This window comes from Penicillium digitatum, chromosome 1 (assembly GCF_016767815.1).
Source record: "Penicillium digitatum chromosome 1, complete sequence".
Classification (NCBI taxonomy): Eukaryota; Fungi; Ascomycota; class Eurotiomycetes; order Eurotiales; family Aspergillaceae; genus Penicillium; species Penicillium digitatum.
In genome coordinates, this window is record NC_089384.1 from 672237 (window position 1) to 687724 (window position 15488).

At 49.3% G+C, this 15488-nt stretch overlaps 6 protein-coding genes across 6 annotated transcripts; 3 read left to right on the forward strand and 3 right to left on the reverse strand.

The window, feature by feature from the left end:
* Positions 1-215: 215 nt before the first annotated feature.
* On the forward strand, positions 216-2868 carry Pdw03_2549 (PSP1, C-terminal; the record flags this gene model as incomplete). Its single annotated transcript, XM_014681803.2, has 3 exons — positions 216-1614; positions 1674-2301; positions 2358-2868. 3 exons carry the CDS (start codon positions 216-218, stop codon positions 2866-2868), a joined length of 2538 nt encoding a protein of 845 aa, XP_014537289.2.
* Positions 2869-3983: 1115 nt separating this feature from the next.
* On the reverse strand, positions 3984-5072 carry Pdw03_2550 (Actin cross-linking; the record flags this gene model as incomplete). The annotated part of the gene is made up of 4 exons (XM_066100225.1): positions 3984-4041; positions 4095-4133; positions 4189-4545; positions 4708-5072. The coding sequence occupies 4 exons, from the start codon at positions 5070-5072 to the stop codon at positions 3984-3986; spliced, it is 819 nt and encodes a 272-aa protein (XP_065955625.1).
* A 707-nt stretch (positions 5073-5779) lies between these two features.
* On the reverse strand, positions 5780-6836 carry Pdw03_2551 (Polyketide synthase, enoylreductase; the record flags this gene model as incomplete). The annotated part of the gene is made up of 5 exons (XM_066100226.1): positions 5780-6082; positions 6227-6379; positions 6440-6508; positions 6564-6624; positions 6823-6836. 5 exons carry the CDS (start codon positions 6834-6836, stop codon positions 5780-5782), a joined length of 600 nt encoding a protein of 199 aa, XP_065955626.1.
* A 1046-nt stretch (positions 6837-7882) lies between these two features.
* Positions 7883-10122, reverse strand: Pdw03_2552 (GARP complex subunit (Sac2), putative; the record flags this gene model as incomplete). Its single annotated transcript, XM_014681807.1, has 5 exons — positions 7883-7927; positions 7982-8017; positions 8067-8851; positions 8899-9193; positions 9244-10122. The coding sequence occupies 5 exons, from the start codon at positions 10120-10122 to the stop codon at positions 7883-7885; spliced, it is 2040 nt and encodes a 679-aa protein (XP_014537293.1).
* Positions 10123-10450: 328 nt separating this feature from the next.
* On the forward strand, positions 10451-11224 carry Pdw03_2553 (Eukaryotic translation initiation factor eIF-5A; the record flags this gene model as incomplete). Its single annotated transcript, XM_014681808.1, has 4 exons — positions 10451-10465; positions 10642-10908; positions 10963-11095; positions 11154-11224. 4 exons carry the CDS (start codon positions 10451-10453, stop codon positions 11222-11224), a joined length of 486 nt encoding a protein of 161 aa, XP_014537294.1.
* A 580-nt stretch (positions 11225-11804) lies between these two features.
* Pdw03_2554 (RNA polymerase I specific transcription initiation factor Rrn7, putative) lies at positions 11805-15424 on the forward strand (the record flags this gene model as incomplete). The annotated part of the gene is made up of 12 exons (XM_066100227.1): positions 11805-11909; positions 11993-12083; positions 12136-12245; positions 12300-12553; positions 12629-12734; positions 12793-12931; positions 12987-13965; positions 14469-14521; positions 14608-14614; positions 14729-14909; positions 15116-15226; positions 15338-15424. 12 exons carry the CDS (start codon positions 11805-11807, stop codon positions 15422-15424), a joined length of 2223 nt encoding a protein of 740 aa, XP_065955627.1.
* Between the last annotated feature and the right edge of the window lie 64 nt (positions 15425-15488).

A 15488-nucleotide genomic window follows, 5' to 3' on the forward strand; every position in this document is an offset into this window, starting at 1 on the left:
CCATTAACAAAGATCTTACAGGTCAGTGAATTACAGCTCATTCCTCCATGGCTTCGGGCTATTCCTTGATCAGATAGCCCCGCTCTGGTTGTGTTGCTTTACTGGGTGTCAAGTGGTGCTCATGGTGACACAGTCTGCAGGGAATGATCACGTTTGTTACACGTATTACACTGGGAATCCCATACTAACCTCGCTACAGTGTTTCTTTCACCAGAATGGCAGCGCCATCTAACAAACCAACCTCGATGGCTCAGGCATCTACCCCACCCGCTGCGGCGGCAGCGTCTGCCATCTTCGAGAAGACTCACCCAGGCGTGCGCCGTTCCACCCCAGACTCGGATGCATTGGCCTCCTCTGATGATGATGGAGAGCATGGAACACAAGCCCAGAACATTATCCCCCCTACCACCAGGCCACCCGTCCGTCGCACCTCGTGGTTGAACGAAGTGCCTCTTTCCGCTCAGCGTAAACATTCGCTGCCTGGAGGTCACCTTTCTTCCGCCCCATCAAACCCTACAAGCCCTGCTAATGATCAAGCGCCATGGGCAACGACGGCGAGCTCAGGTCTTGCCGGATCTTTCAATTGGAATCAACCCGGAGGAAGTGCCTTTTCTTGGGGCACAGGCACAGGGATCTGGAACACTGAATCCCGTAAGGAACCACCTTCTCGCTTGGCAGAAATGGTGTCTTCTCCGACTATGACCAATCCCCTTCCTTTGGGGGGCAACATGTCAGACGAAATGTTGAGCCCAATCACCCGTACCATCTCTGGTGAATCCGCTATCCCATTCTCCATTCCATTACAACCAACCCTCAAAACGTACCGCTCTCAGTCATATTCTGTGGGCCAGATGGACCCTGAGTTCCTCGGCCTCGCGACTAGCAAGCCCGGTGCAGGTCCTGCTACCGGTGCACATTACCCAGGAAGTCGCTCTCGCGGCCCGGGCCAAATGTCTGCTGTTCAGCCTCGAGCATCACGTCCTAGTATGCTCGGTGAATTAGGATACGATACTGCAATGCTCGGTCGAGTTCGCGAGGATGATGATGGTGACGAGAGTTTCAACGACTCGGAGAGCGACATGAGCTACTCGGCGAGTCAGGCTCGGCAGATCGAGCAGTTGGCGCGCGAGAACGCACTCTTACGGCAAGCAGCAGCGGCAGGTCAAATGGATAATAGATACCGTGAGCGTGCTGGATCAGCTGCATCAATAGGAGGTGGTCATTCACTGCATCGCATCCGAGGTGGTGTTCCAGGGGGAGATCTGGCTGGGGAGGATCTAAATGAATTGCGTGATATTACCGGGTACAACAACATGCGTGGCAATTCTCGTCGCCGCTTCTCTGAGCATTTGGCGCATCCGGAAGCGCAATTTTCGTCCTTCGCCTCCCCGCTGGAAAATCGTGCTCTAGAGAACGTCCGCAAGGCTCATTGGCAAACGTCTCTAGGCTTCGGCGGTATGCCTGACATGCCTCAAAGTCGCCGACACTCTTTTGCCGAGATTCCGATGCGTTATGGCTCAATCAGTTCTGTGGACTCGCACTCGACCGCTACTCCTCGCGCAAGTATGGGGGATCGTGATGACGGCTATGGTAACCTTAGTGACTATTCCAACCGTGAGTCTATTTACTTGCAACATCCTTTTGCTGTCTCTTAAAGCTAATACCTTCTGCAGAACCTTACTACTCCCGTGAACAGACCTTGCGTGGAGATGGCTCCTCGGGTATCCCGCAATCTCTCAGCCAATATGCCATGTCGAATGCATATGGTCGTCAGCCATCCGCATTGTCCCACGCTCATCAAAATCAGCTTTTGTACATTGTCGCCTTCAAATGCAGCCGTGCAGACGTGTTCTACATCCAAGAAGACACCGGTCTTCAAGTGAAAACCGGTGATCTAGTCATTGTGGAGGCGGATCGAGGAACAGATCTGGGTACCGTCATTCATGCAAACATATCGCTCCAACAGGCACGGGAGTTAAAGCAGCATTATGCAGAAGAGCACTACAAAACCCTGATGATTTTCTCTAGACACGGCCAGCCTGAGGGGTCCACCCTCGCCAACCCCAACTCGGGCTTGAACACTCGAAGTACCACAGGTGGCATGGGTCCCCATGGTCCTCACAGTGCGCAGGAACCTGCGACAGACATCAAACCAAAGCTCATCAAGCGGTTGGCACAGCAACATGAAGTTCTAACTTTGCACGATAAGGAAGGAAATGAGGCTAAAGCCAAGCGGGTCTGCCAGCAGAAAGTGGTTGAGCATCGGCTTAATATGGAGATCCTCGATGCCGAATTCCAAATGTAAATCTACTTGGTTCCGATTGCTGTCCGTGTTGGTTGAACTGACTGTTATGCAGGGACTGGAAAAAACTCACTTTCTACTACTTTGCTGATTCGTACATCAACTTCAACTCACTTGTAACTGACCTGTTCAAGATCTACAAAACTCGCATCTGGATGTCAGCTATCAACCCAGCCTCGTTTGTCACGCCCCCTACCGCTGGCCTGTCAGGTCCTGGCACCATGCCCAACCCCCTTTATGGCCAGGAAGCAGATCGTCGCCACCAACTTGAGAGCAGGTCTTATGCCGGATCGCGAGAGACTGTGGACTCAGGACGAGAGATGCCAACCCCCGTGGGCATGCTTCACACATCCTACGGAGAGTCCTACCAGCCCTTTTCTCAGACATCCCGTCACTTAGAAGGGCCCGCTCATTCGGATTTCTTTGCCCCGCAGCCATCAAGCTTCGGGCATGCAGATTCATTCGAATGTTCCGGCAACATCGGCGGCTCTAATGGCTCTGCCCGTGTACACTCAGCGCAAGGCGAATGGATCAACAGGTTCCAGGGCCTATCGCTCAACTCCTAAATTCCCTTTCATCCCTTCACCTTCAATACCCCTACTCCTCCTCACCTATCTCTGTACACTCGTCTGCCTCTGCCCTCCTATTGCCTATTTGCGTCCTGTCCCATGACTCGGGGCTTATCTTTGTGGGGAAAGAGAGTCCCTATGAACCTAGATTTGACCAGCTTTGCTTTTTTCTCCTTTTCTCTTTTCCAACCCAGATACTTTGTTAATTTCTCCTTTTTCTTTAAATTTTTTCCCTTTTTCTCCAAGAACACTTTCCGCCATGTGGACGCGGTTGGTGGGGGGGGGGAGGGGGTTCTCTCTGTTATGTTGACCCTGAGCTCTGTTTCATCATACTTTTATCATGGTCCCATTCCTCACTTTTGCTTGGGTTTCTGAGGTCTTGTTCCCTTGTACTACTGTTGTTAGAATTCATACCCAGGGCTTGCTGCTCTACTGGAAACACCCCCCCTCTCCCCCCCCCCCCATTCTGTCGTTACCGCCTCTGTCTCGTCATAGATCTGTTTCTGCGTGACGAATTATGTCTTCCATAATCAGAACTATCTCTATCTACAAATGAATGTCTGCGTTGTTCGTTTTAACTGAAGTTAAGTTGAATCCTTGGTTTGAGATTCTCGAGTCTTTGTTTTTTTTTCCTGCGTTGATAATTTCTTATCAAATAAAAGTTGTACACAGGTTGGGAGGGGTTGAAGCTTTCGGTTAACAGATAGTAAAAATATAAATATGAGTTCCATACAGCTCCGACGGGGAGATTTGGGGTCTTCTTTCTTGTACTTCGCTTTCTCCTTCGTACGTTGTCTAGAATGAGATGCGAACACAGTTTGAAGAAGGAATAGCCATCTAGGCTGATATCAAGGGCCGTTGGATATTCTCCCTTCACTGCGACCCTCGATGGCTTGCAGAGACGGCATGTATCACGTACATAGTTCTCTTACTGGGACCTGAATCGATAACCACGGACCGGTATCTTGAGGTTTCTCCCAATCAGGACTGAGCTCGCACGATGCATTTCCACCACCCGAGCTGCCAGTAATCGTAGATGCCGACAGGCTAGACCGACAACAGGCGAGAACATGGGAAAGCCTCGGCATGACCCGACCACCTACTCCCCGCAGCTAGCAACGCTCGAATAGCAAACAGAACCAAAGTCCGACATGCTTCAGGATAGAGATACTACCACAATCAACACCACACCAAATCCAGGGGGAAAACGAATGGGGACTCACCTGGAGCCCTCACGCCCACTTATCATGTTTCCCACGAACCTTTACATCCAACAAAACTTCATGGAAATTCCCCTCCCTCCTGCCCTTCCTCAACTTCCTCACCTCCTCCTCATCTAAACCTCTCCCAACAATCCCCTCAAGCTCCTTCTTACTAATCTTTTCGTACGCCTTACTCTCCTTCGACGCACGCAGCTTCGGTTTGAACCTCGCCTGCATGCGCACGCGCACCGTCGTCTCAAAAGAAATCGTATTCGCGTCTCCGCGGATCTCAACGCCAGAAGCGGCTTTAGAATTCTCTTTTATCGAGAGGAAAGACTCGCCGTCGCCGCCGTGTGTCTGGAGTGAGAATGTACCCGAGACTTCGGGGGAGGGGATCACGAGGAAGGATTCATAGTGGCTGACTGCCGAGGCGGTTGCAGTGAAGAGGCCGTGTGTGTCTGAGGAGAGGTATCTGGTTGGAGGGGGTGGTTAGTTGAGTTGGATTTTTTTAAAAAAAAAATTTCAAAAGACAGAGAATGGGAATGGAAATAGGAATAGGAATAGGAATAGGAATAGGACTTGTGACAATGTGGATATGCGCGACAAAACACAGTCTAATGTATGGAGTACTTACTTCCCATGATGTCCCTTGAAACTAAACGACTCCGTCCCCGCCACCCGCGACGCAACCCACACCTGTCGCACATCGTGCGGTTCTGCCGTGCTTGGGTCTCCGTCGATGAGGTTCTCGAGTTTGCTAGCGAAGACCTGGCCGTTGGCGTCGCTGGCAACGCAGGTTGGGTCGTCTGAGGGCAGGACTAGGACTACTGGGCCGGCGATGTCGCTTGGGGAGTCGGCGGAGACCCAGCTTTGGTCTTCTGGGTTGTCTTCTGGTTCGGGGTCGGTTTTGCGCGATTTAGCGGTTGGGGCTTCGTTGTCAGTAGTGCGCGTCTTGCGTTTCTTTGGCTTGTCGCCTTTAAATGTTAGGGGTTTCACCATGGTGATTAGTTTTGGGTGGTTGTTGGAGCTTCGGTGGAGAGGTTGCGGCGGGAGAGGCTTGGCTTGGCTGACGGAGTCCGTCCGTATCTGGACTTTTCTTGATTTTCATGTTCTTTGGGTATCTCATTATGTGATATCACTGGTCAGATTTGAGATCAATTGATCTCAAAAGTACCTTTGGTGGTCTATCAAGGTCCTCACTTTCAACAACCTATAAAAGAAAGAAGCCTACTGTTCCAGGAAGAGAACCAAGTCTATCCACCATTCTCTGTGAACATCCACTTTGCAAGATGGACTTCACAGTAAAATTCACATCTAATCGAAAGGCAATGGCAGCCTTGATAGCAGACTTGTTACGCCTCGCCTCAAGACACTCCTTTCACTGATCAATCCTGTGCACCTTGCCCACAATGCCATCGACCTTTACCTTGCCCGGGTCAAGATAGTCAATAGCAGCAGGGAACTTGTAGGTCTCAGAGGAACTACCAAGGGTAGTGATTTCATCGCCAACTGTGTAGAAAGTCAGCAAATCACCCAAACTCAAGAGAAAGCGAACAAGAAAACTCACAGATCTTGGCCGGCGACTACGACACCCGAATATCTTTGGAATACACGCCGTACACCACCAGCTTACCGCCACGTCGAACATAGTTAATCGAATCCTCAAGAATCTTCTGACTACTAGTAGCCTCAACAACAATATCGAATCAATACGGGTTCTCAGCCTTGAGAGCATTGAGTTGAGCCTGAGAACTGCCACGAAACAGCTCAATGTACTTATCGCCAGCATCAAGTTTCCGAACCATTTCCATTCTCAGTCCCCCAGGAGCAACGACCATGGCATTGCAACACCCGTTCTGACGCAGCATCGGAGCCAACACCAGACCAGTAGGACCAGCGCCGAAGATCAACACGGACGAGCCCATCTTCGGGGCGATCTTGTCCAAACCGTGGGCGGTACAAGAGGCGGGCTCGAGAGGAGTTGCGTCGATGTCGGAAAGGTTTTTGATCTTGAAGACTCTGCCAGCAGAAAAGAAATCTCAAATCAGCCTCGAGAGACCAGCAGGAGATTGAGATGCTCTACTTACCAGGGTAGGCGCAGTAACAAGCGAAACCGCCGTTCATCGTCACACCGTGGGCTTCGAAATGCTCACAAAACAGCTCATCGCCATGGCAGCAGTAGAAGCATATTCCGCACAGCTCGGAGTTATCAGCGATGACTCGCTCGCCGATCTCGAAGTCTTTTTGACCTTGGGCCCAATGGCGGCGACCACGCCGACGGTCTCATGGCCGGGAATCAGAGGGAACTATAGACCGGTCACTACATCAATGCATGATGAGTGCTTGATATGGTTGAGATACCATACCTTGGTAATGAATTCACCCTCGGGGATGTGCAGGTCGGTGCCACAGACACCACACACCTTGACCTTGATCTGAAGAGGCTTTCGTCAGTCCGCTGTCCCGCGAATTCGGTGGATCCTTTTGTACCAGAACGTCGTTCGCGCAGATTCCAGGCACGGGACCTCCACGATCTTGTGAAGATTGGGCTCTGAGTACTGCAGAGCACGCATGGTCCTGGGAATGGAGGTGGCCATGATCAATTTGTCATGAGAAAAGAGAAGAGAAAGGCTGATCAGAGGCCAAAAGCTTTTAGAATGGAAAGAGGGAGAAGCAAGATGATCAAAGCAATATCAACAGCTTATGAAAGAGGGGGGGGGGGGGGGGGGCTCTTCTCAAACCGTCTTACCCAAATCGCCCCATGCGATATTCGGACGCCCTCCTTCACCAGTTATGGATCTTATACAGATCTTGACTAGTCTTGATTGGCCTTCAATGTGTCATTGTAATGGCGACTATCACTCAAATTGCTTCAATGGATGTCTTGGACATCTTGCAACTGGCCTCACTCACCACCTAGACATCCAAAACACTGGGTACCTGTCAACACCAATATCTCGGAAATACTAAATCCCAATCGACTTATCTTTCCAGCCCCATCTTTTGATGCTGATTGACAAACTCGTCAAACAGCTTGTGAAGCCCTGAGTTGCTCAACGGGACCTTGTCATCTTCCTGATCCATAAAGCACACTGTGGGATTCGAATGGCATAGCCAGCATGAACCCCAGCTCAGATTCCATTAAAAGTGAGCCATCTTTTGGAGTAGTCAGAGGGATTCTCATGGTGGTTGCCATCTTGCCATGTCGTGTGAGACGATGATCTAGGTCTGGTTGTTAATCAATCGGACAATTGGCAGACATAGGATGCCTAGGATGTGTTCGTATCGCTAGAATGGGGCTTCCAGGTTTATACATTCATCGTTAGATGCAAAGAAAAGGACGTACGTCTGTTTGTGGGTCATCCGCGGAGGTTGCCTGGCGGTCATGACTCGACAATAGTCGAAACGCACCGCACTCCCAGTATCCGGTGCCAATAGGAAATAAATTCTTCTGCTTTGAAATATTTGGCCCAGGTATAGTGGCACATGGTAATTTATCCAAGGGCAGATACCAAAGGTGTACATTCACATTCTAACGCGAAAGGACGGTTTTGTTTTGGAAAGTTAGTAGATGCCTTATTTCCAATCCAAGAGCTTGAATCTACTAGTGACCTAAGCCTAATTCTTTCTAGGATGGCTTCCTCTTTTTACGTGGTTAGATGAATTTCCGGGTGTGCAGACAAGAGTCGTACACGTGTCTCTATAAGAATAGACATTAATTAGGATGTTTGTACGTAAACGGATATCGAAATGCATCAAGTTATGAATCCACCTGGGATATGCATCTGTCCAGTGTGTGCAATCGCTTTCTACCGCTTGGCGCTGGTGCTGTTCTTAAGCATCTCTTCCAAATGCTAGAAACCAAGTTAGTCAAAGGAACTAGGATAAGACACGACTCAAATGCTCACCTGCTTCTGCTCAACTGCTAGTTTGCCTTGGGTATCCTGTTTCCGGTTAGCGCGTTTTTCCTAAACCACAGAGGCAGCAACATACGCTAATGATGGTTAAAATCAATGAATAGTTGTTGAAGAGGAATCGCTCTCTTCGCTTTGCATCTGTGCCGTTACGGCTCAATTTCACCAAAAGAGAATCGAAATCAGCAGTCAACCGGGCCAAGCTATTAGATACCGGCTCATCATCACCAGCATCACTGCTGAGAACAAGGATTCCATGAAGAAGCTGCCCAAATCGTTGAGTCAAAAAGTGAGGCGCCGAAGACTGCTTCAGATCATCTCCGCCTGCAATCGAAAGAGCGGAGACAGCACTGCGCCCAGTATTGGATCCAACTCGCTTGAGCGAGTCGCCGTGGCAATCCATGATCACCTGAAAGCGCGGCCAGAGCTGCATGTTGGTTCCATTAACATATGAGTCGGCGACGGGCACCTTTCGGCGCTGAAGCTCGAATGCCGAATGTTGATTGAGGCGAACACAAATGAGGACACCCAGAGAATCAGTGGTGTGTTCGATTAATTTCTTGGTCTGGTTCTGGCCAAGGGTAAAGACCTGCTGGAAGATTTCCAAGGCAGTGCGAGAGATTTCATGGAAGGTCTTTGGAGAGAAAAATTCTGTCAGGAAAGAGTACTCGGCGCAAACATTATCCACCAATGCGAGATTGAAGTTTCGGAACGGAACCTCGATTCCATGGTAATTATTGTCCTCTTCAGCCAGGTATGAGGATAAAGCCTGGAGATTGCCAGTTCGGAGGACATCAATACGTCTGCCCAGGGAAAAAGGGTCATGGACAGCAGAGCCAGCTCGGCCGCCAGGCATCATGTTCCCTGAAATTATCAGTAAATAGACAGTACCAGAGAAGCAGAGCTCATACCTGATCGATGTGTGGATGGATCACCTCCAAGCACCTCATTTCGGTCAGGAGGATAAACTTTGACCTTGTCGAGTGCTTGAAGATAGCGCGTGAAATGAGATGTGTAGTACCAGCGCATGGTGTTGATGTATGCCTGTGATATCTCTCCTGCCAGCTTTGGGTGGATCTTTGAGAGATAACTGTATAGATCTTTAAACTTCACTAGTCGCTGCTGTTGAATAATCTGGGAGTTGATGTTTGGTGAACGCATAGCACGAATTTGTGATACAAAGTAGTCTCTGATCCTCTGAACTGCCTGTGAAGATGTTAATGCAGCTCTAGATAATTTGAGTGCAGCATACTCACTTTGGTCTTTACGTCGGCTAATAGGGGTCGTACATCCTCAACGGCTTTATAGCCGTTGGAGGAAGCGGCGGCCTTGGCTTCGATATTTGTTGTTCGAGAATCGATCTCGTTTAGTGCGCGCACCCAATTCTCATCGATTGGGCCATCGACAATTGTCCGCACAGCCTTGGGGGAGATGCTGATCTCCTCCACAGCAGGTCCTAGCAACCGTTCCACGTTGCGCCTGTTCTCTAGCATCGCGTTCAACTGTGTTGAGCGAGATTGTAAATTTTCAATCTCCGCCGATACGGCACCCAGTTCATTCTGAAAGTCATTCAAGTACAGCTCAACTGACTTGGACACCTCATCACATCCAGTAATGGATATATGCAACTCTTGGAATTTATCTCGTTGTCGTTCAAATTGCTGAACAGTTTGCGCATTTACATCACTTTCGCGGGTCCTTTTTCTTGGTTCTGGATCCTCCTTTTTCAGAAAGTCTTCGAGACTCAGCCCGTCGAAGTGGATGGCTTCCACCAACAGCTCTGGCCGTTGCAGCACTGATGATAGCTGCGGGACATGCTTATCCGTTTGAGTTTCCTTCCCGATTATTTTATTCAATACTTCCAGCGGATCCGGAATATTGACCGGTCGAGGTCGTCGAATACTTGTCTGCCTTGAAGGAGAGCCATTGGTTGCCCGTGCAGTTCCCGGGAGAGATGCTGTAGAGTCGTTGGGGGTCACGAGAAGAGATGTTGATGAAGTTCTAGATCTTACACCAGGGCGGCTATTATAGGGACTTGGAGATAGCTGGGAGGATGATTGTCGCGGTAGAGGAGAAAGGTTGCGGCTATTGGCTCCGGAGGGAGTTGACTGGACTGAAATGCGGTCGCGCCACATTGTGTAATAGGATGAACGGCATGGAAATGCAAAAGAAAATCAATCCATTCATGAGTATACTCGGCAAGTCCACCAAGTAAGCTCAACAATCAGGTAGAACGGTTGTAGTGGCTAGGTTGTTTCAGGACACTCGGACATTCCTATATACACTAAACCCAACAAGGTGGACAGCCCCCGATGACCAATCAGCGTCCAGTAAGCGACCCCGCCACAGCGTCGCCCACGATAGATTTTAGTTTGATTTTCTCTCTCCTCTTCTCTTCACTTTTTCCCTCCCCAAATTTTTTGAAATCCCCCCCCTCTTTCAACCCCTCTAAATCTATTCACCATGTCTGCCGAGGAGGTATGTACTTGCTTTTACAAATTTGAGATCTCCCAATGGCTGCCTTGAGGATTTCCTGCCCAGCCCCGCATGCGGCTCCCCTCCTCTTCTCTTCTCGAGGACACGAGGCCATATTGGACTCTCAACCCCGCCATATTGGCAAATTTTGAAGTGCATGCTAACAAGATTCACTATAGCACGATGTCACTTTCGATTCGGCTGATGCCGGAGCTTCGCTCACCTACCCCATGCAGTGTTCTGCTCTGCGCAAGAACGGCCACGTTGTGATCAAGAACCGCCCTTGCAAGATCATTGACATGTCTACCTCCAAGACTGGAAAGCACGGTCACGCCAAGGTTCACTTGGTCGCCACCGACATCTTCACCGGCAAGAAGCTTGAGGATCTCTCCCCCTCCACCCACAACATGGACGTTCCCAACGTGGTCCGCAAGGAGTACCAGCTCGTTAGTATCCCTGATGCCATGAAAATCTGAGCTGTTTTCATTGACCAACTTTAGCTCGATATCACTGAGGATGGCTTCATGTCCCTCATGACCGACAACGGTGACACCAAGGATGATGTCAAGGTCCCCGACAACGAGGTTGGTGAGAAGATCAACCAGATGTTCCTTACCGAGGAGAAGGAGTGCAGTAAGTTACAACTATGACCAACCATAATATGGAATTACTACTAATATGGTGCCACTAGACATCGTTGTCCTGAGTGCCATGGGCGAGGAGGCTGCCATGGAGTGCAAGGAGGCTCCCAAGTCTGGTTAAATTTTAATATCTGGATTTATTACCTGTTATGCCAACCTTTATGTTCCACGAGGGCACAAAGCCCGCCAAAAATTTTTATCTTTCAATGGTTCAAAGGAGGATACGATTCTTTGAACGATAATGCCCATTGCTTCAAGATCTGTCCCCCACATAACCTTGGATGTGGGCTGGACCGAGAATTGCTTTGGTTGGCATGATATGTGTTGTCCGAACAGTTCTGAGTCTCAGCATCTCATGATAGTGTGATGAATGAATAAATACTCAAATCTTGCTTGACTACGTTGATGGATCCTATAAAATAATCTGTAGATGTGTGGATTTCGAGCTCAATTATTCCACAACGCCCAACCCGCAACAACTATGTTGTACATAGGTCCAAGAGAAAATAAAAAGGACCATAAAGGTAAAAAGCCTTGGAATTGAATCTTATGAGATAGTCAACGGATCAATCATAGCGCGCATTGCGGGACAGGTGGAGTGACAAAATCGGCGGTCACTGAGATGGAGGCAGAAAAAAAGTCCCGCCATCTCGGTATACCAACCCTTCTTTGTCAAACAAGCATGAACAAATTCATTGGGGATGGACTACGTCACCCGAGGGGTCTGCGGTCAAGAAAGTTGCCGTGAGACCCGATACTATCTTGACAATGGACTTTGGTATTGTCGACGCGGTCATTTGCAGGAGGTATGACGCTTTCTCAACCTTTGTCTTATCACCGCAAATGTCAAAAGAAGTACACAGCTAATCTTGATTTACGACATGCGTAGGGTGTTCAAATTGCAGAAGATGCCGACGATTTCGGTAATCTAGGCAAAACACATCGCCTGAAGAAAGAAATAAGGGAGAAAACCAGCAAGAGTATGTAATTGACAGTTTGGAACTTGTTCTCTTCGCTGACATTTGCCAAAAGCACTTCGGGGCCGTCCGGCCTACACACTTTTCTTGCACATTTATCAGCTTGTCCTTTGGAAACAATGTCATGCCTTGGTTCATGATCATGGTTTCCCAGAGGAACTTGAGGTATGCGCGTGTGTTGCTTCAAGCGTTAAAGAATTAAAGCTCATTATACAATAGGTTGTTGTTCGCGATCTCTGGGCTCTTCGTCTGCAGGATTTCGAAATGAGGCTCACTGATTCGGCTGAAGATGACGATGATGACACCGAATCTGAGCTGTTCAGCTCACAGCCTGCGGGAAAAGATGGATCCCGTGATGGATTTAGACCAAACTCGAGGTATCTCGAATGGCCTCGTCTGATCGATTCTGTTGCTATGTGTTATCTCGCAGCGTTCTTAATGCGGCTTCCTGTCAGTGTCATTGATTTTCATGGGTATGTACATCATCTTCTCGATGCAAGCCTGGGCGTTTGCTTGTAGGACGGGCAATAAATACTCACATTGTATAGCATGATACTGCGGCAGGAGATCCCCTACGCCCGGGTCCTGGCAACCATCCCTCGGGATATGAGGGATAGGCTTCCGCCGGAGCTGACCGCGATACTTGAAGTCAATGTGAGTGTAATCTGACTCCGAACCTTTCCCGGGTTAGCCTTGACTAATTTTGACAAAGACAATACCCAATGCCGAGCGGTTCCACCGTGGCGTTCTGGCGATAGTGCTGTTCTATCAGCGCCGCTTTGAATTGGAGCTTCCTCCATTAAATTCGCCCATGGTTCTTTTTCGTCACATTAAGAGATTAGCTTTGCCAAGTATGAAAAACAACCGCCGCCTAGTTGTGCAGTCCATCTAAGCTAACGATTTTAGTTGAGGTATATGATGCAACTAAGATCCTGCAAGATCTACTGGGCTTCACATTCCAGTATCCGAAAACAACTTCATATAATGGCCGAAAAACGGCACTTCTGCTTCCCGACTTGCAATTAATGGTGCTTATCGTCATTTCTACAAAACTACTTTTCCCAATCGATGGTTTGAAAAGGTATCCCACTACAGCTAAAGAGCCCGCTGTGCAGGTTATGGATTGGACCCTCTGGGCACGCGCCCAGAACAATTTTGATCATGATCAGCTGTTTGGGGGGAAAATTGGGAAAAAGACTGCCATTCAAATCACAGACCAAGATGTGTTGAACATGACGTCTGCCCAGCTGGACCATTACATGGACTGGTACGAAAGCAATTGGCTGGATACTTCTAAGGAACCTAGTCGCATCGCCGAAATGTTTCCCATCAGCCGGGCAGAGCAAGATCTCCAACCAATCTCTACTGCTGCCCCGGAACCATCATCTACTTCTGTCCCAGTTGATCCAGCCCCTCCCCTTCCCCCTCTTACACCCCTTGCCTCGGAAACATCCTCTGCTCCTGCTCCTGCTCCTGCTCCTGCTCCTGCTCCTGCTCCTGCCCCTGCCCCTGCCCCTCCTGATACAACTCGAGAAAAGCTCGACCTTTTGCTACAAACAGTCATGCAAACCCTTAGAACCAGAAGGGTCATCCCTGAAGATGAAGAAGCCGACCACAGGCGTCCCGGCGAGTGGTATCACCGGTATCGATGGGAATCACATCTCAGCGGCCCCGCACGGACTTTTTATGAGCTAGCAGCACAGCTTGCTGCAGTCCCATTGAAAACTCTTGTCCGTGCTGTCACAGTTGTTGAGTTTAGGATCGCACAGCAAGATGAAGAGCGACAGAACAGAGAGTACTTCGCTAGTTTGGGAACAGAAGGAATGGATACCGACGAAAGCGATGAAGACCACTCGTATGGAATAGCTGATTTTGAAGAGGACATGTATGATGCGGAGTCTGAAGATATGGACGACGATGATTTCATGTCCACTTCAAAGATGTGGTCGACCATCTAGAGGTCGATGAGGAAGTCCATTGTATCATATGCATGGCGTTGGGGCTTTGGGATCATGTATTTGGCGTTTACCTCTGTACAACCTTTTAACCATATAGTTAGTTCAATTATTCGAATCACCAAGGTTACAGTGAACTCTTGTTATCTTTTCTCAACGTATTAGTATTCATGGCTGAGTCGATGATCGGAAGATAGGTCGTATATGACTAGGAATTACTATTGAAAGTAGAAAACATGCTTCGTTTATTTTTAGCAGAACATCTGGCTGGCATACCTGACGTAGGTAGATGCACTGCTAAGGTATCATTGGCTAAGTCGGCTGGGGTTGATTATATAAGGTGCGACGAAAACGGGCAGCAACTAGGGCTTAGGGTACCCCGACCGGTCCACCTTTGCTAAGCGAGCGAAATCCTCAAATTGACAATCGACAGCTCCGCCTGGTACACAGCGACCGACAGCCGACAACAACGAAAACTCGCAACCAGTACGTCCCATAAACCCCCTGCAGCAGCGTCTATGCATCTTCATGGATTCAGTGAGCTAACATCGTTTTTTTCCGCGCCGTTTCAGTGCAGATGTAGGTCTTTCTGAACCCCCCGAATGTCATCGCGAACCACAATCCCGATCCATGGCCGATACGACCCAATTTCACGGAGGAAAATTGAATGTGGACTAATGCGGCTCGATATAGTTTCGTCAAGACCCTGACGGGTAAGACCATTACCCTCGATGTCGAGTCGAGCGACACCATCGACAACGTCAAGACCAAGATCCAGGATAAGGAGGGAATTCCTCCTGACCAGCAGCGCCTGATCTTCGCCGGCAAGCAGCTCGAGGATGGCCGCACCCTGAGCGACTACAACATCCAGAAGGTAGGGATCGACCTTCAACCTTTGTGATTTGTGCCAGAAGTGGGGGCGTTGTGGTATTCCGGGTGGATCGGATCATCCGACATGTTCTTTGTCTGGAGATAACTCTGCCTACGGATACGCAAGAGGAAGAATGATCGCTTCACGTCACGGTCATGGTCTGCGACATGGTGGAACATTCGCTAACATGCGATATCAACTCGTTATAGGAGTCCACCCTTCACCTTGTCCTGCGTCTCCGTGGTGGTATCATTGAGCCTTCCCTCAAGGCCCTTGCCTCCAAGTTCAACTGCGACAAGGCCATCTGCCGCAAGTGCTACGTACGTTTACCCCCGCCTCTCCGTCTGCGCCCGATGCTCGTCAAAAAAACCACCTTTTGTGACAAGGTCATCAATTACGTCAACACATGCACTAACTCGAACCAACTACAGGCTCGTCTTCCTCCCCGTGCCACCAACTGCCGCAAGAAGAAGTGCGGACACACCAACCAGCTCCGCCCCAAGAAGAAGCTCAAATAGACAACTCGCTCCTCGGTCTTGTGCTCGGCGTGCTGTGGTGCAGATTCCAGGGATGGGGATTGGC